This window comes from Odontesthes bonariensis, chromosome 9, assembly GCF_027942865.1.
Source record: "Odontesthes bonariensis isolate fOdoBon6 chromosome 9, fOdoBon6.hap1, whole genome shotgun sequence".
Classification (NCBI taxonomy): Eukaryota; Metazoa; Chordata; class Actinopteri; order Atheriniformes; family Atherinopsidae; genus Odontesthes; species Odontesthes bonariensis.
The window spans coordinates 39,959,645-39,975,705 of NC_134514.1; the positions used below are offsets into that span (position 1 = coordinate 39,959,645).

At 40.8% G+C, this 16,061-nt stretch overlaps 1 protein-coding gene across 7 annotated transcripts in view; it reads right to left on the minus strand.

Moving 5' to 3' along the window:
• LOC142388681 (protocadherin Fat 3-like) overlaps positions 1-16,061 on the minus strand; it is a 248,293-nt gene that overhangs the window by 130,370 nt on the left and 101,862 nt on the right. For 6 of the 7 annotated variants that reach the window (XR_012770319.1, XM_075474224.1, XM_075474221.1 and 3 more), the window contains exons 7-8: positions 13,948-14,016; positions 11,415-11,554 (exon numbers count right to left, since the gene is read on the minus strand). Coding sequence is in view for 6 of the 7 variants with exons in the window: in XM_075474224.1 (XP_075330339.1) it covers positions 11,415-11,554; positions 13,948-14,016 (209 nt within the window). In the remaining variant the exon portion in view is untranslated. The remainder of the gene's footprint in view (positions 1-11,414; positions 11,555-13,947; positions 14,017-16,061) is intronic. The other variant, XM_075474223.1, reaches the window with a different exon arrangement.

The window sequence follows — 16,061 nt, forward strand, 5'->3', positions numbered from 1 at the left end:
GGCTTTTTCCACCTCTGCTGCTGCTCCCTCCACCCCCACCACTACAGCTGCTTCCTCTATACTGTTTCCACTGCCCTGCTGTACTTCCACCTCAATGGCAACCTGCATCGCCAAGCCTCCTCCTCTGCCTGACTGCACCTCCACCTACACCTCTGCAGCAACTCCCACCACCTGCCCTCCTCTGTCCAGCTGCACCCCCACCCCCATCTCTATGGTTGATAGCAACATCACTCCTGTCACCATCCCTCCGCTACAACCTCTGTGTCTAACTATAGAGGAGGTTTGAGCTGAGTTCAGGAGACTTCAGTCAGGGAGGGCTTCAGGCCCAGATGGAGTCTGTCCAAGGCTTCTGAGGGACTGTGCTGGTCAACTAGCAGTACCTCTTCAGAGGCTCTTCAACATGAGCATTCAGATGGAAAAAGTCCCGGTGCTGTGGAAAACTTCTTGTCTCATACCGGTGCCCAAATTAGGGCAACCGGTGGAGCTGAATGACTACAGACCGGTGGCTCTGACATCTCATATCATGAAGAACTTGGAGAGACTCCTTGTTCGTCGCATGAGATTGCAGGTTGCTGAGGCTCTTGACCCCCTCGAGTTTGCCCACCAGAAACACATAGGAGTGGAAGACGCGATTCTGTACATGTTGCATCGGGCATATGCTTATCTGGATGTGCCTGGTTCATATGTGAGAATCATGGTCTTTGACTTCTCCAGTGCCTTCAACACCATACAGCCTCCCATACTGAAAGACAAGCTGCTCGGTATGGGTGTGGCCCCCTCCCTGACATCATGGATTATAGACTATCTGTCTGCCAGACCACAGTATGTCAGGATGGGGAAATGTGTTTCTGGAACACTGGAATGCAGTACTGGGGCTCCGCAGGGTACTGTTTTGGCCCCTTTTCTTTTCACCCTGTACACATCGGCCTTCAGGTACAACTCAGAGTCCTGCCACATTCAGAAGTATGCTGATGATACGGCTGTTGTGGCATGTGTGCATGGTGGACAGGAGAAGGAGTACAGGGACCTTGTGGAGGCCTTTACTGACTGGACCAAAAAGAACTGTTTGCTCCTGAACACCACCAAAACCAAAGAGCTGGTGGTGGACTTCAGGAGATCTAAAACTCCATACCAGTCAGTCTGCATTGATGGAGGGGAGATAGATACTGTTCAGACCTGCAAATACCTGGGGGTGGTGCTGGATAATAAACTGGAGTGGTCTGCCAACATAGAAGCAGTGTACAGGAGGGGCCAGAGCCGTCTCTTCTTCCTGAGACGGCTCAGGTCCTTCAATGTCTGCAGTGATATGATGTGCATGTTTTATCACACTATCACTGAGAGTGCACTGTTCTATGCTGCTGTCTGCTGGGGGAGTTGCACTACAGATACAAACTGTAGGCGCCTGGACAAACTGGTGAAAAAGGCTGGTTCTGTTGTAGGCAGAAGGCTGGACCCTCTCAGTGCTGTGGTGGAGCAACGGATGAGGAGGAAGTTAGATTCTGTTTTGGAGAATAATGAACATCCTCTCCACAGCATCCTGCAGGACAGAGGAGCAAAGTATTTTTCTTCTATTCTATTCTATTTTATGTAAAGAATCTCAACACCTCTTCCAGGTGGCCCTACAGGAAGTGTGGGATTTGAAACTTGAAGTATCTTCTTATGAGAAACACCTATATGCTAAGCAGAAACAAATACAGCTTTTGCAAGAACATTTAGCAGAAGCTAATGATCAACAGCAAAAACATCTTGCAGAGGACCTGGGGCCTCATGTACAAAGGGTGCATACGCACAAAAAGTGGCCTACGCTCTTTTTCACAGCAAAGTTCAGATGTATCAAGAGTGAAATGACCTTGGAAATGTGCGGTGCCTCACGCCAACTTCCTGGCTGGCGTATGGACTTTTCTACAGCTGTTGATTCTTTTGCAACTCTTAGAGGTGATATTGGGAAACTGTTAGAATAAATAAATGTGAAAACAATTAGTTCTCTGTGATGTGCACATTTGAGACACATGAACAATTAACACACCGACGTGATAACAACTGCTTTGAAGGCAATCCTCCTGAAACTGTGCGCAGACCTGCGGCCGGCGTTGGAGCGCAACACAGCGAGGAGCCATGCGCTGCCTGTACTCACAGGTGATGTGCACACTGGGGTTCCTATAGCAACCGGGGCATTCCAGAGGAAGCTGGCCAACCGATTGGGACTGTGCCAGTCGACCGTGTGGGACGGAATTATTCTGGAACTATCCCACAAATCTCAGCCAGGTTCAAATTCCCATGCAGTTGTACAGGCCAACATTAAAGCATAATTTACAGCGAGAGCTGATTTTCCTAATGTAATCGGAGCTATCGACTGCACACACATTGCTATAAAAGCGCCATCACATTATGAATTTGTATATGTCAACAGGAAACATTTTCATTATAGACAGTGACTCTGTCTATAATGAGTCACTCCCCTATTGCCAACCATCACTGCTCCTCACACCACAACAACCATCTTTTTTTTTCCAGAACCACAAGCTATCCAAGCCTCTCACCAACTGCACACCAGTCATAGCGGGGTGGGGATACAAACCCTGGTTCGGGTAGGGGTAGAAATAGAGGAGGTAAAGATAAGTAGGAATGGGATTCAAACCCTGGTTTGGGTAGAAGGTACTGAAAGTATAGAAGGTGCCAGAGGTGGAGGCAGGACAAGACACACTAGCAGATTCAGTAGACAAACTCACCTAAATAGTCCTACAATCAATAAAAATGCTACTACTGCTACTAATTCCTCCCAAGGAACAGTCAGCTCTATGAAATAGACTCTCATTCTACTCCTAGACCACAAGACTATATCAGGCCTTAGATTTGTAGAGGCTATATCCTGGGGAACAACAAGCTTATTTCCTAAATCTACCTGCATCTTCCAATCACAAGCATCCTCCAAGCTGCCGTGCCTCCTTATCGTCTTTTTAACTTTCTCCCCCTCTTGAACAAACTGAATTGCCACTCTCTTCACCTTAGACCCTCCTAAGTTTACCTGCCTTCGTTTATCTTCAATACCTGCAGCTAAACTTCTTAATACTTGGTCATGTCGCCATGTATACCGGCCTTGTGACAGACTAACCTTACAACCTGACAAAATATGCCTTAGAGTTGCAGTACCTGAACATAACAAACATAGCTGGTCTCCATTTACCCAGAGTTTTAGGTTCTGGGGAGTTGGCAATACATCATATGTATGCCCCTTTCAAAAATCCAATACTCCTTTCCTCCATACTCCACAGTTCTTTCCAACTAAGCTTTTTCTTCTCTACACCTTCCCAATTCAACCACCGTCCCTGCTTAGCCTGAGCCACTGCCTTTGCACCCCTTAACATTTCCTCCTGTCTACGAACCTGTTCAACAACTAGCTTTCTCTTCTCCTTGGGACCTTCTCTACTCCACACCGGTTTGCCTGGGCCAAGCCCCAAGCCTCCCCGGCCTATTTGCACATTACCCACAATCTCTGCATGTCCAAGAGTTGCTTCTGCTTCCTGAGCTGCCTTTCTTGGATTCCACTTCCTCCCATTGGTTGGGTTTGGAACCACCTTACTGACTACCACATCTTTACTCCTAGCTAACAGGAGCTCTGTCCTAACTTTAGTACATTTAAACTCCTCTACTAGACCAGATACTGGGAGCTGGAGTATGCCTTTCCCATACAGTGCCACAGTACTTAAGCATCTAGGAACACCTAGCCACTTCCTAATATAAAAACTAACTAATCTTTCCATTTTTTCTGCAACAGATAATGGAATCTCATACACAGCCAGTGGCCACATCAACCTAGGAAACAATCCAAACTGCCGACACCACAGCTTCAACTTTACTTGCCCTGATTTATCTATTCTATCCAGTCCCTCAGCAACATCCTTACAAAACTGCACTGCCCGCTCTCCATCATTCATGTCTACCTGGTACCACCTGCCTAAACTCTTTACTGCCTTTTCCCTACTTATTGGAATGTTTTCTTCATCTATTACAAACTTTCTATCACTTAATTTCCCTCTACTTATTGAGATACTTCTAGACTTAGTAGGTTTGATTTTCATACCAAAATTAATTGAATTGAATTGAATACCAGCCCACTTTAGATTTTTTTTAAGTCTCTCAAGTATTCTCTTCATACATGGCACTGCTGTAGTCACTAACTTCATATCTTCCATGTAGGCCCTAATTGGGTAACTAAATAAATAACTTTATACATGTAATTGCCCTAATATTATTCCCTGTGATGTGCATTGAGCATATGCGCCCCCAATTTCTATCCTGTCTTGACAGCATCGTTATTAGTCGGTGGTTAAAGTTAGTTACTTGCTGTTTTTTGTTGGTTTAACTACAGCTTAAGATCTTTCTAATAGGCCTATGATCGTCTCTGTGTGCATATGTTGATAACCCTGTGTGTAAAGTTTGAAATGTCTTATTCAGCCTCACCTTTTCCCCGGCGCACTTCTGCACTAGGTTACTGTATGAACATGTTTGTTGTGAGTTACACAATTACATAGGTATTTACCTTGGGGGTTATCAGAGTCAGGATGCAGAGTTGTAGTCTTACACACTTCTCTGCAGCTTCCCACCTGCTGCTACCCACCCAATCAATTAACACAAAAGGAGCATATCCAAAAACTTTAACTGAACAAAAACATCAAACTATTAAATGTGGTTTGCTGAATATCAGATCTCTCCTTTCGAAGTCTCTGTTAGTGAATGAGTTGATTTGTGATCATCATATTGATATATTTTGTCTTACAGAAACCTGGCTGCAGCAGGAGGATCATGTTAGCATTAATGAAGCAACTCCCTCTGACTGTTTGAATGTTCACGTTCCTGGAACCACAGGCAGAGGAGGAGTGGCAGCTATTTTCAGATCAGGGTTACTCATCAGTCCCAGACCCAAGATTAGTTTGAGCTCTTTTGAATCTCTGATTCTCAGTTTTTCCCACGCAAAGTGGAAATCCCAAAAACCTCTTGTGTTTGTTGTTGTGTATCGTCCACCTGGCCCTTATTCTGAGTTTCTGTCTGAATTCTCAGAGTTTTTATCCCAGTTAGTGCTGAGTACAGATAAAGTCATTGTAGTGGGTGACTTTAATATTCATGTAGATGTTGAAAATGACAGCCTGAATATGAACTTTAATTCTATATTAGACTCTATTGGATTTTCTCAGAGTGTTCACAGACCGACTCACTGCCTTAATCATCTTGATCTTGTGCTAACTTTTGGCATTGAGAGTGAACAGTTAACAGTGTTCCCTCATAACCCTGTCTTATCTGACCATTTTCTGATAACCTTTGAGTTTACATTACTTGACTATACAGTTTCTGAGAAGAAATTTACATATAGGTGTCTATCAGAGGATGCTGTAACCAGATTTAAAGAATTAATTCCATCATCCTTTTCTTCACTGCCATGTGCAGATATGACAGAGGACGACTACCTAAACTTTACTCCAGCAGCACTTGACTCTCTTGTTGACAGCACTATAGTTTCAATGCGTACAGCACTGGACAATGTTGCCCCTCTGAAAAGGAAGGTAATCAGTCAGAAGAGGCTGGCTCCTTGGTATAATTCACAGCTGCGTGCTTTAAAGCAGACTGCAAGAAAGCTGGAGAGACAGTGGCGTTCCTCTAATTTAGAAGAGTCTCAATTAGTCTGGAAAGATAGTTTAATAACGTATAAGAAAGCCCTTCGTAAAGCTAGAACTGCTTATTATTCATCATTGATAGAAGAGAATAAGAATAATCCCAGGTTTCTCTTCAGCACTGTAGCCAGTCTGACTAAGAGTCCGAGCTCTGCTGAGCCAGTTATTCCTTTAACTCTCAGCAGTGATGATTTCATGAGCTTCTTTATCAATAAAATTGTTTCTATCAGAGAGAAGATTGATGGAGTCCTTCCCACTATTATCAGTGATGTATCATCAAGTACAGCAGCTTTAGAAGTATCTTTAGAACCTGATTTATATTTAGACGGCTTCTGCCCAGTTGATCTCTCTGAACTAACAACAGCAATAGTCTCTTCTAAACCATCAACTTGTGTTTTAGACCCAATCCCAACCAGACTGTTCAAGGAGGTTTTCCCATTAATTGACACTTCCATATTGGATTTGATCAATCTGTCTTTGTTGACAGGATATGTACCTCAGCCTTTTAAGGTTGCTGTAATTAAACCTTTACTTAAGAAACCAACTCTTGATTCAGAAGTGTTAGCTCATTATAGACCTATATCCAATCTCCCTTTTATGTCTAAAGTTCTTGAAAAAATAGTTGCAGCTCAGCTTTGTGATCATTTACACAGAAATAATCTGTTTGAAGAGTTTCAGTCAGGATTCAGAGTGCATCATAGCACAGAAACTGCACTGGTGAAAGTTACAAATGATCTCCTCTTAGCCTCTGATAGCGGACTTGTGTCTGTGCTTGTCCTGTTGGATCTCAGTGCTGCATTTGATACGGTCCATCACAGTATCTTATTACACAGACTTGAACATGTTATTGGGATTAAAGGAACTGCATTAGGCTGGTTTAAGTCATATTTATCTGATAGATTTCAGTTTGTTCTTGTAAATGAAGAATCTTCCTCACACACCAGAGTAAGTCATGGAGTTCCTCAGGGTTCTGTGCTTGGACCGATTCTTTTCACTTTATACATGCTTCCATTAGGTAACATTATTAGACAGCATGGCATAAAGTTCCATTGCTATGCTGATGATACTCAGCTGTACTCATCTATAAAACCAGATGAACCCAATAGGTTGGTCAGACTACAAGCGTGTCTTAAAGACATAAAGACCTGGATGACTCAGAACTGTCTGCTTCTAAATTCAGCCAAAACTGAAGTCGTTATCTTTGGACCTGAGCGTTTCAGGGAGAAATTGTCTAGCTATATAGTTACTCTAGATGGTATTTCCTTGGCTTCTAGTTCTACAGTGAGGAACCTTGGAGTTATTTTTGACCAGAATTTATCCTTTGACTCGCATATAAAACAGGTTTCTAGGACTGCCTTCTTTCATCTTCGTAATATTGTTAAAATCAGGAACATCTTGTCTCAGAGTGATGCAGAAAAACTAATTCATGCATTTGTTACTTCAGGATTGGACTACTGTAATTCTTTATTATTGGGCTGTCCCACATATTCTCTGAAAAGCCTTCAGTTGATCCAAAATGCTGCAGCCAGAGTTCTGATGAGAACTAACAGCAGAGATCATATTTCTCCAGTTTTAGCTTCTCTTCATTGGCTCCCTGTTAAATTCAGAATGGAATTTAAGATTCTTCTCCTTACATATAAAGCTCTTAATGACCGAGCTCCATCATATCTTAAAGATCTCATTGTAAGATATTTTCCTAACAGAGCACTTCGTTCCCAAACTGCAGGTTTACTTGAGGTTCCCAGAGTTTCTAAAAGTAGAATGGGAGGCAGAGCCTTCAGTTATCAGGCCCCTCTATTGTGGAATAAGCTGCCAGTAAATGTCCGGGAAGCAGACACCCTTTCCACTTTTAAGACCAGGCTTAAAACTTTCCTTTTTTATAAAGCTTATAGTTAGGTCTGTTGAATCTGATAGTGTATCTGCTAGTGTGTCTTGTTCTGCCTCCACCTCTGGCACCCTCTATACTTTCATTACCCCCTACCCGAACCAGGGTTTGAATCCCATTCCCGCTTATCTTACCTCTTTTATTTCTCCCCCTACCCGAACCAGGGTTTGCATCCCCACCCCGCTGTGACTGGTGTGCAGTTGGTGAGAGGCTGAGGTAGCTTGTGGCTGTAAAAAGATAGTTGTTGTGGTGTGAGGAGCAGATCTATATAGGGAGTATAGGGAATTACTCACTGAGTTTGGTCCTTTATTTATTTATTTATTTATTTTTTCGTTAGCACAAGTTTCTTGTGTTTACCTTGAATAGGGATGGCTCAGGTAATCCTGAAACATCCCATAGTTAAGCTGCTATAGGCCCAGACTGCTGGGGGGCCTCATCTGTCACACCTTTCCTCACTTTACTCTCTTTATGTATATGTGACATTATTGTGGTCATTAACTCGTGTTTCCCTGTTCCAACAGATATCCTTTGAATGGTGTTACAGTGCCGCCCCCCCCCCTTTCTGTCTTAAACCCCAGCTGGTGGAGGTGCATGGCCACCCTTCCTGAGTCTGGTTCTGCCAGAGGTTTCTTCCTGTTCAAAGGGAGTCGTTTCTCTCCACAGTCGCCTCAGGCACGCTCAGGCCGGGAGATTGGACCGAAAAACAAAAAGTTTTCAGTGTAATCTGTTGGTTTTGTTAGCTAGGAAATTGTTTTTGAACTGGCTCTATATGAACGAATTGGATTATTTTATCAATTATGATTATTATTAATTAATTGAATTCCAATTGGCTTGAATTGGACTTACTATCTAAGTGCCTTGAGATGACATTTGTTGTATTTGGCGCTATATAAATAAAAATTAATTGAATTGAATTGAATTGAATCCACATGTACCCCCACCACCCCTGAGAGAGCAGTGGCACCCATAGTTGCATCGAATCTGTTCAAACAGGATGGGCCCCTCTTCTCCTTGTAGGTGCAGGGCTCATTTAAATATGATTAGCATATTTAAGTAAGGGCATGGACAGGGAGGGGTCAAGTACTCCAACATGTGAGCTCAATTCCATGTTGATTGGGATGTACAAAGGAAATGTGCTTGGATTCATGCATGCGCACAGATTCATACTTCCAGTTATTTTTGTTTATAGAAGGGTTTCTGGGTTTGAGCGTACGCTATGTTTCAGGAGGAAATCCATGCAAGTATTTGTACATGAGGCCCCAGGTGACTGTTAAAACAGATTTTAACACCCAAGCCTCCTTCCTGTTTTATTCAAGAGTTTTCTGACTTTTTAACATTTATACACTCAAAATACAGCAAAATTTTAATAACTGGTGATTTTAACTTGCATATTGACAACAGCTGTGATTTTTATGCAAATTAGTTTTTAAACCTATTGAACAGCATGGATTTTAAACAACACGTCACACAGCCTACTCACAACAGAGGACACACCCTAGATTTGGTCATAACCTATGGCCTGTCCACTGGTGTGTCCTCTGTTGTTGACCTGGCTGTGTCAGACCACTACTGTGTGTTTTTTTTATTTTTTTTATTTTTAATGTAACCAGTTTTATCCAACAGGAGGCCCCGGTGAGAACCGTGAGGAAGCGGTATATTACTTCTGAAGTGGCTGCAGATTTTATTGACATTTTACATCATACCCCTGCACAGTTTTTACCTGCATCGTGTGATTTTATTGTTGATTATTTTAACAGCAAACTGAAGTCAGCCATTGATGCTGCAGCTCCACTTAAAACAAAATCAGTAAAAGTTAAAACCATACCACCGTGGAGAAATGAGAGAATCAAACAAATGAAAAGGAACTGCAGGAGAGTGGAAAGAAAATGGAGGAAAACAAAATTAACTATTCACTTACAGATTTTTCAGGAACAACAAAAAAATTACAACAGTGCAGTAAAACAGGCAAGAACCCTCCATTTTTCAAATGTTATTACACAGAACAAAAATAATCCTAAATTCCTTTTCAAAACATTCGATCTTTTAATAAACACAGATTTTAACAAGTCCTCCATCCCAGCATCAGACGCTGCATGTGAGGACTTTGCAGACCACTTCAGAAGTAAGATCAATGCTATTAGATCCAGCCTTTTATCTCAACAAAATGTTGATTTTTAACATTTCTGAAGCATTGTTTTTACCCGAGGAAACACTGGATAGTTTTGTCCTGGTTGATGCCAAGATGCTTGGTCGAGTTTTCTCCCAACAAAACCCAACAACCTGCCTTTTAGATCCCATTCCCACATCTCTTTTAAAGACATTTTATGGTTTCTTCGAGTGTGAGCTTTTAAATATTGTAAATTGCTCTCTTCAGGCGGGTGTTTTCCCATCTGCCTGTAAAACTGCAGTGGTGAGGCCCCTTCTGAAGAAGAGCAATTTAGATCACAAGATCCTTGATAATTACCGACCTGTATCCAACTTACCATTTTTAAGTAAAATTATAGAAAACGTTGTTTTTATCCAATTAAATGAGTTTTAAACAAACACAATATTTTTGAGAAACATCAGTCTGGTTTTAGGAAGAACCACAGTACAGAGACAGCCCTTTTAAAGATTGTAAATGATCTCAGGTGTAACATGGACTCACAGAAGCTTTCAGTCCTGGTGTTGCTGGATCTTAGTGCAGCTTTTGATACAGTAGATCATCACATTTTATTAAACAGACTTAGAAGCCTGGTGGGTGTCTCTGGCACTGGTTTTACTCTTATCTCACGGATCGACAGTTTTTTATAAGTATGGATACATGCTCCCGGTGTGGACAGATCCCCAAGATCCTCACTTCAATGTCAAGCCAGATTTTAATGTTGATTTTAATGTTGATTGTTGTTGATATTGATGTTGCTCATGTTGGGGGTGGTGGGGGGGTAGTATGTGTGCAGTGTGGTTGTCAGTGTGATGTTGTGTGTGAGTTTATGCATGAATTGATTTGATTATTGATTTTATTATGTAAAGCACTTTGTGCTGCTTTTTTAGTATGAAAGGTGCTATATAAATAAAGTTTGATTTGATTTGATTTTCATTTGTCCATGGAGAATACATCCAAGCAGAAGGCATACGACTTCCTTCATGAAGTCAAAGAGAGTACTGGATAGTGCAGTGGTAAGATTGCTGCCTTTCATGTAGGTGACGGGTTTGAATCCTGACCCACCCACATAAAAGGTACTACCTCCAGTAGGGGACCTTGGGCAAAACCCCCTAACACTGGGATGAGCCACAGTACTGCATTCAACTGAGCCACGGCCGCCCATGTTTACGGCTAGCAGTCGGCACTCAACCTATTTGGGGGCAGTCCAAGCTTCTTTGCAGCAGCAGCTTAACTTAAGATTTATTCATAAATATTATTTTCAATAAATATATTTGCTTTCTTTACTTTACTGTCCCTGCCTCCTCAGTCACAACCCTGTGTCCTTACAGCAATTGTGTTTCAGTTGTCATATTCTGGGGTGCAAGTCCCCAGGTGGCGTTGTTGGCTCTAAAATTTCATTCTTTACTCCGCTTCTCGCCAAACTTAGAACAAAGCACCGTGTAGCGTGCTGTTTGAGTGAATGGGCGAATATGGAGTGTAGTGTGAAAGTGCTTTGAGTGGTCAACTAGATGCTAAATGAGTCCATTTACCATTCTGTGTTGAACCTGTTTTATTCCTCTTATTTTTTGTAAGATAACCAAACCAAATCATAAATGGTTATTGTTTACATGACATCTGGGATATTAGCATATGTTGTTTCAAAATTAGTGATAAGGTTTTAAACTTTAAATGTGCAAACAAACAATAGAAAATAAGAAAAAATTAGGAAAAGTCTTACCTGTGCATATGCAGTGTTAGTGCCATCTGTGGCCCGCACTGTCAGGTTGTAGAAGGTGCGCTGTTCAGCATCCAAAGGCTTGGCGATTATGATGGTACCCACCACTTTTTCTACATCAAATGCAGTGCCGCCGTTTCCCCCTGCTCCAAAAAGGTATATTATTATTGTGTGAAATATTGACAAGTATATACAAAAGAATACAGAAAGCAAGTTTATGGTTTAAAGTTATTTAACACTATATTTTAACATGCCCTGACATTTTTCACCAGGCTGTTTTGAAAACAACCTGTAAAATCTCTTAGTAGTCTGAGTGGTTGATATAACCCCTCGAGTGAGGAGCACTGAGTGACAATCACAAGCATTCGTTACACATTACTCATTAATATGCCTTAGAAAGTGTGGTAGAACAACAATGAGTAGCTTCTGATGGGAATAAGCTTCTCTACCACACAAAAATGACTTATTCAGACACAAGATTATAACTACCCAAACAAGGAGCATTAAAAAACAAAGTTAATCTGTGTGTGTAGGATATAATTTTGGGGGGGATTTTAAGTTTAAAACGCATCAAATACTTAAAATATATGTGATGTGAAATGAACAAAAAATATACTTTAAAATATCTTTAAAAATGTGTGTGCATATGTATTCATCCTATTTGCTATGAAGCCTCTAAATAAGATCTGGTGCTATCAATTACCTTCAGAAGTCACAATGATCTCAGTGTATATGTACACCTGTTCTGAAAGGCCGCAGAGTCTCAAACACTGCTAATCAAGAGGCACCATTACATAAGCAACACCATGAAGACCACGAAGCTCTCCAAACATGCCCTCTCAAAAGAGGGCCCTCCATTAGAACTCTCAGACTTGGCAAAGAGGGAGCAAAGGGACCAAAGTAACACTGAAGGAGCTGGAAAGCTCCACAGTGGAGACTGGTGTATCGGTTGATAGGATCACCATAAGCCACACATTTCATAAAGCTAGGCTTCACAGAGGAGTGGTCAGAAAAAAAGCCATAGTTTATAAATAACAAAGGCAATAATAATAATTATAATAAGAGGAAGAAAAAAAGAAAAAAGAAAAAAAAGCACATTTAAAGTTCGACAAGACACTTCTGTCAAACTCAGGCACTGTTTTTGCCTGTGAACAACGGGCAAAAATACACAGACAAAGCTCTGTGTGTTAAAATACCCATGGTTGTGTATACGGAAACTGACACTACAGCTGCTAAGTGATAAGAGATTAAGGGTGGGATATATTAACATTCTGAGTGCCAATCAACATTAATCTTGTAAACATCTCTAAACCTGATTGTATTTTGGTCTTGATATTGCTGTACTACTGCACTCACTCAAAGTATGAGGCAGATATTCACAGTATATAGTTGGCCCCTTTGCATCCCTTTCATTATCAATATTCTTTGACAACAAATTATTGTTAATGTTGTAAGTGGTTATTGAAGTCACCTGTATTTTAGACTTTGATAACAGATTCTAAAAACATCATATAGCTACACAGACTGCCTGACAGGTCTGACACCACATACATTTGTGCAAATGACCGTATGAGCACAGATAGAAAACCTAACATTCGTTAGGAGTCTTGTAAGGATCCAAACCACTTACAAGTTCCATCTTTTCCATATATAGGTGTCCTCAACAACTTCATGATACTTCTCTGTCTATGTTTTCTTCCCAAAACAACTGTTTGAGTTGGACTCCAGCTACTTTCTCCACACACAATGTGTTTGCAAGTGGAGCTTGTGACCATGACTTCGAAGATGCCAAGTACGACCCACAATACAATGCCCCTTGATGTTGTTGACATTAGTCTATATCAGTGTTTTTCATCTTGTGTTGTTTTTGCTTGTGCTAACTGTTACAGTATCCAGGTATTTACCATGACATTCTACCAGATTAGTGTTCAGATCTGTCAGGCTACCCAATCAAGGCTTTGCAGACTTTTGTCCAATATTTTTTTGTTTTTTAAATATCCCAATGAATTGAAGAATCATATTTCATGGCGCATCCAGTGGGCAGACCAGTTGAAAACCTGCTGAATGGTATGAAGACTCCTCACTATAAGTGCACCAGCGTGATTATGCTGCACACCTACTTTTAAATTTTACATGCCCAATAATGTTAAAGTCTAACGTCAACTCTAACTACATTCTGCTGCAAAACCTTATTCAACCAGATCTCAATGGTAGAATCCAGATTATGATCAGATAACGGCACATTTTTTCAGTATCACATCAAAATAGTTTGATCATCCTTTCATTCATTTATATAACCTTAACAATACAGTTGATTACTGTGAAACACACGCGTGCATGCATTGATGGAACTCACATAAATTGTCATGCATACATACACATCTACCTCGTCTGAGATTATTTTTGATGTACTAAATTTAGCAGCAATGATGAAAAGAAAAAAAACTATGGGTTCCAGCAAAATCAAAAGAAAATTAGAAAAAAGGAAAAGAACTTCAGAGATCACGACTGGTAGTGGAAGTTGGAAACAAGATACCTTCTGAGGAACAGTTCCTGATACAAGTGCTCTGCAGAATATAGAACATCTCATGGAGAAACCTGAAACCTTTCAGGCATGAAGCATTAAAGAAAGAGAGGAGAGAGAGGGTGAGACAGGAAAGACAGACATGCTTGACAGAGGAGGGCAAAACAAAACCATTTTTAAAAGGCATAGGCAATGAAAAAACACGACAGAGTAATGGTTTCAGAAAGCAGTAAGTCTATTTAGAATTAACATTACTATTACACTTTTTATTATATAATGTAAGTTTCATTATTAATTTTGCCCTGTTTTGGTACTTTTAAAACAGCAAAATCAAAATGCAAAAAGCTTATCATGATAGAAATCTTGCAGACGTTCTGGTCCACTTGGTGGAGTGGGCTGTCAAATTATCACAAGGCTGCAAGTTTGAGCCACACTGTGTGCTAGGAAGATGAAACTTAAGGCGTAAGCTCCTATTTTGTATGGTGGAATGTACAAATTGTAAAAAGACACATAGCTCCAAAGAGGCAACCGGTGAGCAAATGCAAACAAATATTTGAAAATATTTTGGCTCACACGCATAGACAAACAAGCACAGTGTCTATGGATTCAGTGGATGGTGATAAAGAGATTGATGCAGGACATGCCAAGTTGCACCATAATCATATTATTATTTCTAGTAACCAGCAACAGGGACCTGCTGGCTTTAGCCGCTTCAAGTGAGCTGTGATAGTTTTTAGAAATCACATAGCATTTTCTACAGTTAATGCAATCTTATATTTTTAATTGTTGAACTATTTGTTCATGCAGTCTAAGATGGGGGAGCTGCAGAATTCTTTTGTAAATGGCTAAGCTTTTCTGAGATGCTGTCTTTATGATTCAAACCTCTTTTTCTTTTATTCATTTACTGCATACTTGGTCAGCACTGCTCACTGATCTATATAGGGAGTATAGGGAATTATTCACTGAGTCTGGTCCATTTTTTCTTTAGCACAAGTTTCTTGTGTTTACCTTAAATCTGCATTATACTACTTTCCAAGATTCTGAGCATATATAGAAAATACCCTTCCCGAGTTTCAGTACTTTAATACTCTATGTGCATTGTATTGAATTAAATATAGAAATTGTATTTTTTGCAAATTGTTACATTCTATTTTCTCTTACAATTTATACTGCATTGCAACTTTTGTTTAGTTTAGTTTAAAATACCTGTAAGAGAAACTACATGCAGAGGATGAGGAAACTGTGGAAACTTTGAAACCCAATATTTAAAATCCAATATTTTACAGAACAGAGCTGCTGACCTGAATGACATCCATCAGTCCTGACTGAAGTCTCATTCTCAATATACACACCAGACTCTGAGAAACTTTCTGTCAAGATCATCGATCAGTTGTTGCTGATTGTCTCGTTGAAAAGTGCAACACAAGAGATTGGATAGACAGCGAGCTGAAGCTAGCCACCTGGCTAGTTCGTCGGCCTATAGCTATAGGCAAGGCAAATTTATTTGTAGAGCACAATTCATACACAAGGCAATTCAAAGTGTTTTACAGCTACATAAAATCACAAGAAGGGAAATAAAAATCATTCCAAAAAACATAACTTAATTAATTAAATTAAAAGCGAAGAGTGCAGATCAAATACTTTCAGGTGTCATATGCACAGCTAAACAGAACTGTTTTCAGCCTGGATTTAAACATTGTCAGAGTTGAGGCCTGTCTCACATCTTCTGGAAGACTGTTACAGATTTTAGGAGCATAAAACTGAAACGCAGCCTCACCTTGTTTAGTCCTGACTCTGGGCACCAGCAGGAGACCCCTCCCTGAGGTTCTCAGAGCCCGAGTTGGTTCATATAGCTCTAACATGTCAGAGATGTACTTTGGTGCTTGACCATGAAGAGACTTGTACACAAGCAGAGCTGTTTTAAAGTCTCTTCTCTGAGCGACAGGAAGCCAGTGCAGAGACCTGAGCACTGGACTAACATGGTGGTATTTCCTGGTTCTAGTCAGGACTCAAGCAGCAGCGTTCTGGATGTACTGCAGCTGTCTTACAGCCCGTTTAGAGCCCAGTGAGCAGGCCGTTACAGCAGTCTAACCTGCTGGAGACAAACGCACGGATCAGTCTCTCTA